The sequence below is a fragment of the Metopolophium dirhodum genome, chromosome 1, assembly GCF_019925205.1.
Source record: "Metopolophium dirhodum isolate CAU chromosome 1, ASM1992520v1, whole genome shotgun sequence".
Classification (NCBI taxonomy): domain Eukaryota; kingdom Metazoa; phylum Arthropoda; class Insecta; order Hemiptera; family Aphididae; genus Metopolophium; species Metopolophium dirhodum.
In genome coordinates this window covers 87,874,710-87,891,508 of record NC_083560.1, presented here as the reverse complement: position 1 = coordinate 87,891,508, position 16,799 = coordinate 87,874,710, and the positions used below count along the sequence as shown (strand labels likewise).

Sequence of the window (16,799 nt, the reverse complement as noted above, 5' to 3'; positions counted from 1 at the left end):
TGTAATTTGTATAAAATATTGTTGGCAGTGGGGACACAAAGGGCTCTATATTGACTATATTAGGTATTATTATTAAAATATAATATTATCATGCGGGCATAAGCAATCGTGGTCGTTGAGCGAATTTCTAGAAACCAACCAGCTTATCTGTGTTCCTTACTGTTTTCCTAATACATTCGTACATTGTAAACGACCGACGACAACCGTCTGCATCGACAGACTGATGTTTTCGACTTACTAATTTACTACTAAATTGTTGAACTATATTACTTTAATTAACAGGTTTTATGTTGTTGCTGTAGACTGTAGAGGATAGGATGTAGGTTACAGAAGTAAGATGTCTACAAAATCCTAGCTATAATATTCACCATCACCCTTTAAGGCTATAATAACGGTCAACCACCACCCACCACCCAATTTTTTTTAGGGGGTTAACTGACCCCCTTGACCCATAACGTGTGCGCCACTGCCTACGAGGACGTATGAGTTGGACCAATTGGAGAGTATTATACAAAAAATGTTACCAGACTCTGTCCCCTGGTTTGAATTAAAAGCAAACAGTAGAACATTAAAGTGTATTATGTCGTGTAGTCACGATGTAGACCTCTCAGTTGAAAATAGTGTAGCCAAATTATTAGGATTTAAAAAGGGTGTATACACCACTGGATCTAGTTACGAATCGGAAAATATAGTTAATATTATGAAAATAAACTGTATAAAAGTAGAGTGTAACTTGATTACCGGTTCATTCTGTGATGGAACACCGAGCCAGACTATACATGAGCTTTATCCATCTGTACCTGCAGGGTATAAAATCGTTGAAATACCTAGACATCTAGTTTTTTATGCGCTCAACACGAGATCAGTATCTAGAGTGAATATCGTGCTAAAAGACCAGAACGAATGTTTAATTAATCTGCGTGGTGAGCCGATAACAGTTCGTTTACAAATAGTGCGCGGATATGGCGCTCAAGTTTAATATAAAAACCGGTACAATCAAAAAACCTGTCAGTTTACCGTCTGCCGTCAAGAAGTCGACATTTTTATCGAAACCGAAAAAAATTATTTCCAAACCGAAAAATACCAAGTTCACGAAAAATAATTTAAATTTTCTCCGTTCGTTGCAAGTTTAATCATGGATGACTCGTATTTAGACGTTACGGCCGACTATGTCGACGAGTGTAAAATAACACAAATGGATTATCATTCGTTCACCCCGTACTCAAACATGTCTTTATCAAATAACGATGAAATCAGGATAAGTATTTTAAATATGGATTCATACACTTTACCGTGTGAAAGTTATATTTACATCGAGGGGAAAGTAAATAAACCTACCGATGCTGCTGGAGATGTTCGTTTTTCGAATAATGGATTAGCATTTTTATTCTCTGAAATGCGATATGAAATAAACGGAATAGAAATACAAAAATTAAAAACACCGGGAGTTTCGTCTTGTTTGAAAGCCTACTGTTCGTATACTCCAAACGATTTAAATACGTTGGAGAACGCCGCCTGGGATTCAGCGATGGATAGTGAAGATAATAAAAACTTTATGAGTAACAATGTATTTGCCGGGTGTATCCCTCTAAAACATTTATTCGGATTTTGCGAAGACTATAAAAAAATATTACTCAATTGTAATCAACAACTGATTTTAAATCGTGCATCTACCGACCTGGATGCGATACATGTTGTTGGGGAGGGCGCAACTGCAGCCGTTGAAAAAAATAAAAAAATTACAATTGAACTTACTAAGGTGACTTGGAAGATGCCTATTATCAGAGTTAGTGATAGAGAAAAATTAAGGCTGATAAAAGTAATAGATTCACATAGAATACTATCGTGTGCGTTCAGAACTTGGGACCTGTGTGAATATCCGATACTTCCTAGAAATACTTCTCATTCGTGGACGGTAAAGTCCAGCAGCTTGCTAGAAAAACCGAGATTTATACTGTTTGGATTACAAACAAATCGAAAAAAAAATATTGAAATCGATGCTGGACGATTCGATCACTGTCAACTAAAAAACCTTAAGGTTCACTTAAATTCTCAAGTGTATCCATATGAAGACTTTCGCGCTGATTTTAAAAATAATACAACTAGTATTTTGTATAAAGCCTATACAGATTTTCAATCGTATTATGAGAGAGACTATTACGAACCATTATTATTAAAACATATTTATCAAAACTATGTTCCAATCATCGTTGTCGATTTATCACGTCAAAACGACAATGTAAAGTCGTCGACCGTAGTAGATCTACGTATTGAATTTGAAACGGATACAGTTATACCAGAAAAGACTGCAGCATATTGCTTAATATTACATGACCAGATTATAACTTATAACCCGTTTAGTGGTGATGTTAGAAAATTATAAAAATGTACATTATATTTTATTTTTTTTTTTTTCAAATATATATGAATGTATTATATATATATATATATATATATTGTAACCTTATATAATAAAACCTTATGACTAGGGAGCGGATGTTTATGCATTTATCATATTTTTTAGTAACATTTAAATCAATGCGGAGTAAGATATAAATTTGTTTCATCACCTTAAGAATTCAAATTTACCAATTTGATTTTGCATATTTTCGCATATTTGTTCATTTTTTATTTGATTGATCATATTTTTAAATTTATCATGTTTTTAGTGCATATTTGAGGTTTTTCGTGATATACTAATATTATAGTAATATATTAAGGCACTCGACATGCGTAATTAATAGTTCAAAACTTCCCGGCGGCGGTGGCGACGGCGGGAATAGCGATTATTTCAATTTCTTCGATAAGTTATCGCCTTATCCACATTGTCCCGCGACAAAAATAAATATAAAACACCGTTATTGCCGGAGTCGGTATCGAACAATTTCGTTAATTGAAGTTGTGTTCTACCATTCGTTGTGCTGTGTACTCGTGTTGCGTTTCAGTTGTGTTATAGTTTCGTTTTCGTCCTAAGTGTTTCTATATTGTATAAAGTTTTATACCTATTTACTTAAAATTGCCGAAAATTAATTCCAAATCGTCGAGACTTCGTAATTTTGTTTCTGAATTTAAATTTTTTACTACCGATGGAATTGTTTTATATTGTACATTGTGCGATATTTCAGTAAACGGTGATCGACGTTTTTTAGTTCTTCAGCATATTAATACAAATAAACATATAAAAAATTCCAAAGATAAATCGTTGTCAACAATTAACAAACAGCAACTTGTTTCAAATATTACAAAAAAATTACCTTTTTATGAGGATTTGTGTTCTTCGCTTTTACGTGCGAATATCCCATTAAAAAAAATTAACAATAAAGCCTTTCGTGAATTTTTAAGCAAATATATAAAGCATGATATTCCAGACGAATCCACATTAAGTGTAGATTAACTAACGGACGGCTCACCAGATGGACATTACCTCTACAAGAATACGAATTAGAAATACAATATATCTCAGGCAAAGATAATACAATAGCGGACACACTTATTCTGCACTAAAGAGCAGAAGGAAAAGTATCAATAAATAAAATCCAAACACAAAACTACAGCACAGAATTGAAAAGGATGATTTTAGATATCAGAAAACTGCAAGAAAATGACCCACAGATAGTAAGAATAGGCAACGCAACAAATACACATGTAACAAAAGAAAACGGAGTAATATTTGTAAGAAACAAACCGACAGACCACTGGAGTGTAATACTACCACACCAGATAGCAACAAGACTAACAAAAGAAACTCACGAACTAATGGGACACCTAGGAAGATATAAGACTTACCACACATTAAGGAAAATATGCGTTTTCAAAAATATGCACAAAATAACAATACAAATAGTAAGAACATGTGACACATGTCAGAGATGCAAACCAATAAACTTCAACTCGAAAGGACAGAACTCATCACATAAACCAATAGAGCCATTTGATACAGTGTCAATCGATCTTATGGGCCCTCTTCCCACCGGACGTGGTGGGACACACTATATTCTAGCAATATTAGATACATTCTCCAAATTCATCAAATTATACGCGTTAAAAAAAGCTACAACCAAAGCAATCATCAACAGGCTCGAACAAGATTACATTCCAAACACAGGGAAACCAAAATCGATCCTCACTGACAATGGCACACAATTCACAGCCACGTTATGGAAAAACAAGCTAAAAGAACTAGGAATAACACAAAAACATTCCACAAAATATCATCCACAATCGAATCCCGTAGAGAGGTATAATAGAGGAATAGGACGATTACTACGAACATATTGCCACGACCAACATACAAAATGGCCAAAAAAACTCGACGAGATAGAAAACTGAAGAATAAACTACTGATATTTTAGATTATATTTCGGGATATATTATTCGAAATTTGGTAAAAAAAATTTCCTGTACTTTTTGTATTGAAGCATTAACAGAACATCAATCTGATCATATTTATGCAAACAGTTTAACATTTACTTCTTCTGTTAATATCGGAAAACTGTTTATTGTTTCAAAGGCTATTTCTTTGAATGTTCAACATTTAGAAAAAGCATTTCAAATTATTGTTGTAAAGGAAAAAGCATTACATAAAAATGTATCCTTAAATATTTTTGAGTGTGCTAAGAGAAGCATACCAGCTAAAAGTAAAAATTTCTTTTTTACTGGATTCCATCCAATCAATGTTGATCTTGGTACTCCTAGTCATGAATACACATTATTTAAAGCTATTTGTAAACATTTCATTAATATAAGAATGCGTCACTATCAAAAAGAGTACAATATTCGTGAAGTACAAAAAAATAAATCTTCATTAAGGGTCGAGCTTTCCAAATAAGTTTTATTTAAAAATTTATAAATGTTTTTATGTACTTAATAAATTTATGTATTAATGAATATTATGTTTGTGTAATTACCTAACTTTTATATATAAAACTAAGAAAAATGTTTATTTTTTCATTAATAAAAATGTTGTTCATATAATTTTTATTTTTGGTAAATTAAATAAATATATATGTATATAAATTATAATTTTAATATGTATATAAATTAGAAGTCCACATGAACACAAAAAAGTTGGTACCAAAGTTAACGCAATACGACCATTTATCCCAAAGTTATGTTAAGTTAAAATGTGTAGTTTTTCAATGTTATTTTTATGGGAGCTCAATTTCATGCCATACGGTGGTGGGGGTAGCGGCAGATGAGACGGCCCGTTTTTCGTAACATACAAACACGGGCGAGTCCGCGCTCCAGTATATTCTTATCTATCTCAGTTTTCAGGAGTACAAAGTTCGTACACACAGTTTAAGGCGGCGGGGCGGCAGGATGACAACATTGCGACATCGCATACGACCGCGCAAAATTCAAATTGCCGATTGTGTACCCAACAGTTGTTAATTCAAATTTTTCCAGAATATTAAAATTAAAGTCGACTGGATTTGACGGAGCTGATAGCTCAGCTTAACAAACACGTTGTATAGTTTTTTTTCAATGAGGCGACACTAGGTAGTTGCTTTTTTAGATTTTTTAGGTAATGCTTTTTTCGGGCTTATTGCATTCACGCTGATACATATTGTATTCACTATCCACCAAAATGTTGATGCCTCTTTCACTCTTTATATATTTTAAACTCATATTATAAAGTAAATTATAATTTTAATATTTTAATTTAAAATTTTATAATAATTTTTTTTAATTTTAATAAAAAGAAAATGTTGTCAAAAACGTTGCACACTATTGATTGTCGTATACGATCAATTGCCGCGCGATCTATTGTCCACTATCTATTGATGGTATACCAAACTAGAAACCAGGACTGATGACTTCGATAGGTACAAGAAAATTAATATTTATTATTTCTATAATTTTTTGATTCTTGATTCAAAGAGTTGAATATGTAAGAATCATAAATATGCTCTAAACATCTCTTAAAATCCTAAAATATGCAAAATAAACTTTTGTATATAGAGTCGTTATCGGTTATGAAATACATTTCGGTATAATCTACCTATTGTTTTGACCGACCAATAAAAATATAAAAATGCCTAAAATATATGTCAGCTCTAATTATCACCATAATACCTTTATAAAATCGAAGCGATATTGAATTTTATTTCTTATAAATTATTATAGTTTTATGTTCGTATTCATAGTCAATTTATGTGACACACGCCCATTTATATGACCTGCGCCGATTTCACCTGCAATGGGAAGAACTGATCGACATCATTCCAAATTGGAATTATACATTACTTTTAGAGGTACAACCTAAACTTACTGTACCTACTATATACTTACTGCATTGATTTGAAAAACGTCATAATAATATCTTTTAATCCTGGGTCATAAAAATTCTAAATACTGAGGTACTGATTAGTGATTAGATATAAGTCATAACACATTTACACACAAAGTCCACCCAAAACTACATAACTTTAATAGGTTAAAGTTTGTACATTCCTAAAAAAGCAAGAACCTTAGATCATAAAAAACCTTTTACATTTACCCTATAAAATAAATAATATGCAAAGAAATTGATTAAAATTTTTTTTTTTATTTTTATTATGTTCAAATAAATAAATTATACAATGTATATTTTTTTGATTCATTTTTTTTAGTTTCAACATTTTGTAATTTCAATCTGAAAAATTAAAAATAAAATATTTTTATTAAATAAATTATGTGACTAAACGAAAATTAATACATACCAAAAGCATTCATCTTGAATTGTACCACGAATGTTTTTTTCAAGTTTTCAAGTGAAAGTTTGTCGATTATCAGCCAATACATTTTTTTACCTTTAAAAACTCCTCTCTACGTCGACAGATGTGACGGGAGCGTATTTAAAAAGAGATACGTCGCTTGGGCTGAGATTTTATTCTATATTTTCCAAAGTTTCATTTGTTCCATCAATACAAGCAGAGATTTTTTTCAAGGTTTCATAGCCTTTATTTTTCTTTAAAACAGCTTGAAATTTGTCTTGAATTGCTTTACCGACGTTTTCGTTTGGTATTTTTGAAATATTATTTTCAACATTCTTCATCAAATTAATTGAATCGTTTAAAGATGTATTTTTTTTTCTAATAAAGTTATGCTACTCGGAAAAAAATTAAAGTGCAATTTTATATAAGCAAGATCACTAGTTAAATTTGGATCTTCAATTAAATTTTGCGTAATTTGTATGGATACCGCATCGTTTTTTTCAAACATAATATTTACTACGCGACTAAAATCTTGAAAATGATCAGAATAATAAATAGCAGCCTCTAACCAAGTACTCCACCTAGTAATTATTGGTTGTGGCGGTAACGGAATTTCGGGTAACTCAGTTTTAAAAAATAATACACATGACGATGCTTTGGATGTTGGTGATGGTTAGGTCGTATATATCAGATAAATATTTTTTTCTGAGTGTTGACTCATTTGGAATAGTTTGCTTATTGTATTTTTCTAGAAATTCCCGGAAGCACTTGTTTTTTTAATTTATTAAAAGGTAGATCTGCTGAAACTATTGCATTGCATATTTCTTGAAAAAAGGGAGATTTTGAGTTTACATTTGAAATTAATGTTTGATTTTTTTCTAGTAAATTCGTACGTTGAACTGCACTTTTGTGTTTTTCAGTTGATAAATGTTGGATGATTGTGAAACGTTTTTCGCCATTCACTTTGACTTTATATTTCGGATCTATTGATTACAAATCAAACTTGTAGCTTACTTAGCTATTTTTTGGACTATTCAGAAAAAACATGCAAATGCATATAAATCCGGGCCCTACAAATAACCATCATACAGGCGACCATATTTTTTCCTCTTTCACTTTTAATAAAATCTAGAGAAATACTAATTATTATTTTTGTATTTTTGTATTAACTATACAACTATACTTACTCAACTAAAATTCGTGCAAACAGTATATACTTTAGGGGAGACATGCTATTTTCATTCCAGATAAATTACATCCGATAGAATTTATTATTGCAATTTAATATAATCGATTATAATAAGTGTAATAATAACTATTGTCCATTTGTACCTATAAAACGTTCTTAAGCTAGCATTCACGTCTTGTGACGAAAATATATTAAGACCAATTTCAGACGACCAATTTTATACGACCCATCGACATAAACTCGGTTTCAAGTGTATCGCATCATTGAGTAAGTCGCTGTTAAGTATGTGTAAAATTTGAATTCAATATGAACCTTTGCGAACGAAAAACGATAGATACCAACAAAAAACTACCTTTGTATAAGGTATCTTCTTTGCTAGGGTAAATACGAACTTTAAAAACTGTACCTACCTTACAGTACATATTAACGTGTATACAAGATTCTAATAACAATTTAAGTTTGTTAATCTGCTTACTTTACATTTGTATGGATACAATTTGTTTAATTGTGCTGGTTAGTTCACTAAGCAACACTGTTGCTAGTAGTATATATTTGTATGTTCACAGCCAGCTTTTCCACGGTAAAAATTTTTTTTCAAGGGGGAATGTCCCCCTTGGAGCACTCAGATTTACCGTGTAACACATTTCACACTGATTGTTAGTAAATTTTACCTCAAAAAAATGTACTGTATTTCATTTTTACTCATGTTGGTTACACTGATTTTTTTAATAATGATAAAAACATTATTTATTATTTACAATAATTTTAAGCTGATTGCTGATTATTTTTTTCATATTCAGTTACTAATGATCCATCGTTCACTCAAGTCGTGTCTCATTTTTCTTTATTTTCTCAAAGTTTTATTAAATTGTATAAGTTATTTAATTTCTTCAAAAATGAATTTTCAAAAATGCGCAAACGATGTCCAGTCATTGGTCGATCAAATACGATTCAATTCAACGCCAGCGTATCCAGAATTCTCTGCATTTGTATCTAGGTTACGATCTTTTAAAAGTTTTCCTCCAAATACCGGTCAGAATAAGTACAAGCTCTCAGAATGCGGATTTTACTATATCAATCTCGATGACGCAGTTCAATGTCATTGGTGTGGAGTAATTCTACATAGTTTTGAAATCGATGATAATTGTTTTATAGAACATACCCGATTCTCACCAAAATGTTTATATGTATTATTAATGAAAGGTAATCAGTTTGTTCAAAAAGTCTTAAGTAAATATTGTAAAACCGAAGTTATATGTAATTGTGAAACCGGTTCGTACGACACCATTTGTTAAATCATGTTTTTTTTATATAATATACTGTTTATAATATTTGCTGTATTGAATAAAAAAAAAAAATAAAAAAAAATTGAATGTTTTATCTTAAATGTTTTATTATTCGATTTAATATCTTGTGGACGTATAGCCTAGCGGGTTAGTGCGTATATAATAATTTAAAATGTTTTTCAGGTATCAGGTTAGTAAGTATATGTAAATTCCCTCTCTAGTATGCACTAATTCGCTAACTGTACGTTCACATTTTTTGCATTTTTTTTTTATCCGAGTTTTTAGTATATAATATGACTGCAAAGGAAAAAACTAACAGTCCAATGTTTAACTCCTAACAGTTATATCCTACTTTTTATTGTGTACTTTTTTAGCAAAAAAAAAACTTCATTATGAGTCCACCAATAATTGTCTGTAAGTCTACATTCGACATCCGAGCTTTTAACAAGAAAAGTATTACAGTTGGATTACTAATTAATAAGCAGATTTCAATTATTTTATTATTAGAATGTAAACTTTCAAAGAAAATTATTACATTAAGTTTAGAAGAATGGTTCACACTGATGTCTGAATCTAATTACAATTCAATTATTAATAACCTAAATACCAGGGTGAGGCGTGTAAAGATTACCGATTCCTTTTCATATTCAATTAATGTTAAACAGAGTTCAATTACCCTACATCTAAACGAGGAATATATTACCTTGACACACGTAGATTTGTACCGGCTTCGTCAATTACAGAATTTGATTGATTTGTATGTGGTAGACAAGCAAAAACGTTTAGCAAATTATCAAATTACTTTCAACACTGCATATGACCTAATTAAAAATGATGTCCGTGGTCTGCCATCCACTTGTCAAAGGAACGAATTTACCAACCAATATATTCAAAACTATGATTTTAATTATTATAATCATTTACAGAACGATGACACATCGTTTTTATATGAAATATTACAATTTCATTTTAACACATTGTCCGATATGATTTTACAAGATCTAATAATATAAAATATATAAATATGTTTAATAATTATTTATTTAAAAAATAAAAACTTTTTTATTCAATAATAAACTTGCTTTTTTTTCTTAAATTACATGTTACCTTTAATCATAAAGAATAGTTTTAATGCGTTTTAGTTTCAAATTTTATGTTTTCAGTAAATAAGTAGATTAAATTTTGATAGTACAGAATTGATAGCAATGTTTCAATTAGAAATTTTTTTTCTCAGACATACTATATAGTTTATAGGTTTATGTTTTCCAAGACCTTTGAGTATTGAACAAATAAAAACATACATGTATAATAATATTTTGTTTTATTAAATGAAACTCATTTTTCCGTATAATAATCAAACAACCGTCTTGCTTTTAATAGTTTGACGCTTTGGATCGGTTAGTAATTTATCAAATATAATTTGCATTGTCTCATTAAGACCAGTATGAAGTGTTTGATCTTTTGATTCGTCGGTCGTGTACAATCTAACAGTAGCTTCACTGAACTTCCATCTATTACAACAAATTATTTTATTTAAAAACAAAAGAAGTAAATAAAATCAGTAAAAAAAAAAACAGATTCAGCAATAGTTTTTAAATTTAAACCAATGTATTTACCTGTCCTTTACTGGTACATTCTCGATGTTAGTAACCTTATAATGACTTAGCACCCAAAGATCCTTTCCTTTTTCTTCAAAAGGCGTCTTTATTGTCACAACGCCATCTCCTTGTCTGAATGTTAGCGAATTAAATACTTCAACATCAAAATCTTCTGATCTCAAGCGTTCGCTGATATTATCTCTGTATGATGCATTCTATAAAAAAAAAAATAAATTATTTATGCTATCATTAGGAAAAAATATTATTTTTATTACCATTTTATTCTGCTTCTTTTTCATAGGTTTTTTAACACTTGTTTTTTCTGCAGAACGTTTTGATCCAGGTTTTGTTTTTGAAAAAGACGGTCTTATATCAATTGATTCGCTAAAATGTTCATTCTGTGAAACATAAAACATAGTATATTATTTTTTACTGTTTTTTCCATTATATATTTTTTTCTATGTCCCAAGAATTATACCCAAAGCGTTGAGTAATGTTACGACGCACTTCCAATATACTATGTTATAATCAGTCATTTAATATTATTTTAAGAATTATAACCATAGCGTTGAGTGGTGTTACGACCGGCCTCCAATTTTCTATGGTTATAAGATATTTAATAAGTAGTTACTAACCTCTGAATCAGTTGAAGCAATTGTACGGTACGACATTTTATTTTGGTAGTATTTCTGTTGAACTGAGCTTCTTGTCCTGGGATGAAATCTTGAAGACTGGTGAATATTAGAGAATACCCTCTGTCTTTTATACACAGATTTTTACCACTACTTCAATAATTAAGTATACAAATGGTCATAGCCTTACATTATAGAAACCTGCTAAAACATGAACATACAGGTACAACAGCAAAATCACATTACATGACTTTAAATTGACGCTAACATAACCTATCCCAGCCAAATGTTTATGACATTCACCTTTTACCATGGTCAATACCCTCCTTGAATAAATTTCTACAATAACCTTACCTTAGATGGGTGCTGAAACATGTTCATATACAACAGCAAATTACATTACATGAATTTAAATTATTACAAACAGGATTTAAAATAAATTAGAATGTATACATTCATTCTCAAAAACCAATTACATTATATGAATTTTAATTGTTGCTAACATAACCTGTCCAGCCAAATGTTATCACATTTACTAAATGTCAATGTTTAGAATGTATACATTCATTCTCAAAAACCAATTATATTATATGAATCTAAATTGCTGCTAATATAACCTGCTAAGTCAAATGTTTTCACATTTACTTAATGTCAATGCCATTATAATATTAAAACAGGATGTAAAATAAGTTGAAATGTTTAAATCCATCACAAAAAATTCTAATGAGAGAAGAGAGGGTTATTTTCGGGTATAAAACCCAGAATTTCTTAGCTTATCGTCATCAGTTCAAGCAACAGCAGTTCCAAGAGCAGCCAGCAGCAGAACAGTCTTCTTCACCAAAACAACAGCCAGCCAGCAGTTTACCAAACATCTTCAATAGCCAGTCAAAAGATTGTCAAAACAACTCTAACAAATAGACCAGCCATCATACTTAGAAAAAGTACCTCAATTTCTACAAGCTATGTAAGTACTTTTTTTTTTTATTGTTATTATTTAATTTAACATCATACTTCTTTTTTTTAAAAAATAAAATAGAATAATAACAATTTATTGTTGTAATGATAATACAGTTTTATAATATTACTATGGGTATTGAGTGTTTAGACTTAAAGATTTTTTTCATAGATTATTTAAAATAAAAACATTAAAATAGAAGTAGTTGAAAGACGGTTTCTCAACTCTCACTTTTAGTCACTACTATAATATAAGCTGTTTTCTTTTTTTTGTTAAGTTATGATCAAGTAACAATAATACGTTATAATTACACCATAGAGTAATAATACTAAAATGAATTACACCACGTCTACAGTATAGAAGATAACTGATGTACCATACTATCATAGATTTACATAGATAAGATAGAACATCGGGCTTATCATTCATCAATAATATTGATAATTATTACCTAACCTCAAAAATCTTTAATAGTCAATCTCTTTCATGATAATTACTATAGATACCGTTATCTAGTAGTTGTTGCACGATACCTTGTTTTTATCAATGTTAAAATACTATAGCCGATTATAAATATTTGTTATAGATAACGTGATTGTTGTATTACACGTGTAATATTATCTTACGTAAAATGTTTTAATATAAAAAATTTTTTTTATTATATTAAAATATTCAATAATGTTTAATGACTGTATAAAATATATCCTAAAACGTATATTATACACATATATAAATTTAAATTATTTTTTCTATAATGTTTTTTTTATTGCTTTTACGTTAAGATTATTCGAAAGCTGCTGTCGCACGTTGATAGTAAACACGTAGTTGCTTTCGTGACAACGTAATGTTACCGTACGAACTCTACGATAGTTACAATCGCCCTATCTACTATTAACTAACATATAAATTATCACGTTTTTTTCTATTATCGTGTGACGTAGCTTCACTAGCAACTAAAATTTTATTTTTTATGATATAAATGCTATATTGTCTAATTTTTAAAGTTTTTTTATTTAGCTTTGAATAATATAATTAGTTATTATTATATATACGTATTTACGTACATTCGTTGTTTTATAAATAATCGCTTTAATAATTAGATTTATATAATATTTTATATTTTATACTAATGTATTTAGTCAAAAATTACAGATAATGAATTTTTGGCATTCATATGATTTTTGTAATGAACAAATTCAATATTATGGAGAACAAATTGTAACCTTAACGAAGATGATTGATGAAAATAAGATTAAAGAAAGATATGAATATAAAGATCTCAAAAAAAAAATTAAAAACCTGAAATTCATTATTTATTTAAGTAGAACAAACTCTAACCCAAATTTTTCTTATATAAAAGATTTAAACGCAAAATTAGTTTTATTAAGAGAAGAAAAAATGGATATATGTAAAAAATATAGTGATTTATATGTTACGAATTTTCGTAAGCGAGAACACTGTTTCGTTAAAAGGTTAGATTTTATTACAACAGCAGAATCTAAGCGCGAAAGATTTAGATCAGGTTAAAATTTTTTTTTAAAAATTTGTTATGAATAATTAGTAATAATATTATAAGTTTATATTTATGTATATAGGTATTCAATGTAATTTTCTTTTTTTGATTAATACATACAAATTTTTAATATAAAAGTTAAAAAACATAAAAAATAGAAATATGTTGGAAATAAATTATTGTCATTAATATGCATTATTTTTTTTTATCTGGCAGATAGTTTACAAATTCTATATAATTTTTCCAGATTTTTTTTTTAAAAAAAAAAGAAAAAACATGGAAGCCAAATCGTTAATTCACGAGCAAATCATTCAAATATTGGAACAGCAAAAAGAAAATGATCATGCTCAAGATGTTGACGAAAAAATGTTCTATTCCAATATTAAAAATATTAAAATAAAAATTCAAAAAGCGGTGCTGAAAGAAACCAGAAAAAGACTTATTGAAGAAAAACAGAATTTAATAAACGAATTTAAACATTTAACATATATAAATTATTTATGCGAGAAAAATATTCAAAAAGGTCTAAATAATTTATATAGTAAATTAGATAATGTCGAATAATATTCTGTTTTTCAATAAATAATTAAAATATTATTTTTTTTTTTGTTATTATTTATTATTTTATCATATAATTATTATTGTGTATATAAGATCTGCTGGTATGATAAATGTTTTCAAATAAAACTAATTTAATAAAAATGTTAGGAAAAGTGGTTTAGATTTAAAAAACGTATCAATTAGTTAGTTTTTGAAATTCTATGTAATTTTCAGAATCATGAACCCAGAAATAAACGTAATTAAAAGCAGAATTCTAGCAGCAGAACAGCAGGTGCGTGACAATAAACGCTATTATATCGAGAAACGGAAAGCATTTCGAAAAGTATTTGTAAAAATTAATGATAGTATGAAGAAAAATTCATTTTTTAAAAATAAATTGATAAATGAACATAATAGATTCGAAAACTATTCAAGTGAATGTAAAGCAGATATTCAGTGTCGGTTAACAGAACTAAATAATCGGTTAAGAGAATTAGAATCTGAGTAATTTCTTATTATATTAACCAATTCTTTTTTTCTTTGTAATAATTTAGAATTAATACTTTTATTATATTTTGAAAACAATATTCTGAATTGCTTGCATAAGATTTAAAAAAAAGAAGTTGATGTTATAATAAATTTACAATATTATGATTGCTTTTACCTATGTTTTTTTTTATTTAATCTATTTTTTCAGTTTCATAATGAAAAGAAAAACGGTTACAAAACACGAGCGAATGTCATCTTCTGATGAAGGTTTATTTGAAATCGAGAGATTTAAGAAATGTTCAAAAACATTTTTGATTAAGAATACTTTAAATTTTATAGACTACACGCTTTTTTTTAACTATGTTAGAGATAAATTAATTTTAAAGTTAAAAGAATCATGTTTACAATCATCTATAAAATTTAATTTACATGTGGATAGCGTATACGAAAGAATACTCACTCAAGAAGTTCGGGACATAGCTTTCAAAACTTCTAATACACTTGCATGTAATTCATCCGATTTCAATAAATTACTAAATGGAATGTTCAATAAATTATTATCTGAACAAGACCAGTTTTTAGCGAAAGGATCTGGGTGGTCCCTTAAAATTATAGATGTATTACAATTGAGAATTAATACAGTGAATCCTCTCAGATGAGGAACGTATCTAGATCTACCTGAATATATAAAAGATAAAAGAGCAATTATAAATGTAAAAAATAACGATGCTAAATGTTTTAAATATTCAATACTATCTAAGTTTGATAATCGATCGAATAAAACTTATTTGAATAAGAAATATTTTAAAATGTTAGAAACAAAAAGTGGTTTAGATTTTAAATGTATTGATTTTCCAACACCAATCAGTCAGATGAAAAAATTTGAATGTACAAACGATGTATCAATTAATATTTATAGTTTAAATGATAAAAAACATATTTTTCCTTTGTATATTTGTAATACTGAAAGAAAAAAACATTTCGATCTTTTTCTGTTCAATAATGATGAAACATCACATTACTGTTATATAAAAAATTTTTCAAGATTCGTTAGAAGTCAGAAAACTAAAAATTAATGACTTAATGACTCAGTTTAAAAGCGTTATCTAGCGGAACAAAATACAGCAGTATTATTATTTTCATTGATTTATTTACCACTAGATGACGCTTTTTGTTTTTATCGATTGTAGATATATATATAGTTTTCAAAACAGACTAATTAGGATCAGGAGATCATGTGAAATAATTAATTCGACTTAATAAAAAAACTGATATTTTATTTTATTAAAAAATAAATAAATAAATAAATAAATATTATACATAAAAAAAACATTATTTTAAAATATCTGATGATGTTATCCACGAATTTTGACTTGAATCAAAACCTAACCATTTAACAAACATTTTATTCCCAACTTTTTTTACAATACGTTCAATGAGAAAGGTGTTTGGAAAATCAGTTAATTTAATTTCCTGTTCATAAAAACCACCTAAAATTACACTGCCTGATTCATCCTTTAGTTGATAAGTAACTGGATTTGTCTGTAAAACTTTTGAAACTGTAAATATTTCCGTTGTCCAATTTGGTGTATATCCTTTAGTAAATATATGTTTATACTTAGATATTCGTACTTTATCGTTAACTTTAAATTTTGGTTTATACAATGTTTCAGAAATTATATATGTGTTAAATTTAATTCTGTTTGTATCCATTCGAGCTTCACTAGGTGTACATTTGATTGTTCTGTGTTTTGTGTTATTATAGTTATGTGTAATTTTTGATATTGTATTGTACCAATTCCATGTGCCTGTTGCAGTAAAATGTCTATATATATTATTTTTAGGAGTTCGAATCACACGTTCCGCGATTGAACATTTGATAACACTGTATGAACTGTAATG

General features: G+C 28.6%; 2 protein-coding genes across 2 annotated transcripts; one reads left to right on the top strand and one right to left on the bottom strand.

The window, feature by feature from the left end:
- The first annotated feature begins 1,135 nt into the window (after positions 1 to 1,135).
- On the top strand, positions 1,136 to 2,383 carry LOC132943751 (uncharacterized). Its single transcript, XM_061012839.1, has one exon. The coding sequence runs from the start codon at positions 1,136 to 1,138 to the stop codon at positions 2,381 to 2,383; it is 1,248 nt and encodes a 415-aa protein (XP_060868822.1).
- An 8,091-nt stretch (positions 2,384 to 10,474) lies between these two features.
- Positions 10,475 to 11,940, bottom strand: LOC132935346 (uncharacterized). Its single transcript, XM_061001871.1, has 4 exons — positions 11,404 to 11,940; positions 11,044 to 11,166; positions 10,787 to 10,983; positions 10,475 to 10,681 (listed from the first exon to the last, which is right to left on the bottom strand). The coding sequence occupies exons 1-4, from the start codon at positions 11,437 to 11,439 to the stop codon at positions 10,525 to 10,527; spliced, it is 513 nt and encodes a 170-aa protein (XP_060857854.1). The 5' UTR covers positions 11,440 to 11,940; the 3' UTR covers positions 10,475 to 10,524.
- Between the last annotated feature and the right edge of the window lie 4,859 nt (positions 11,941 to 16,799).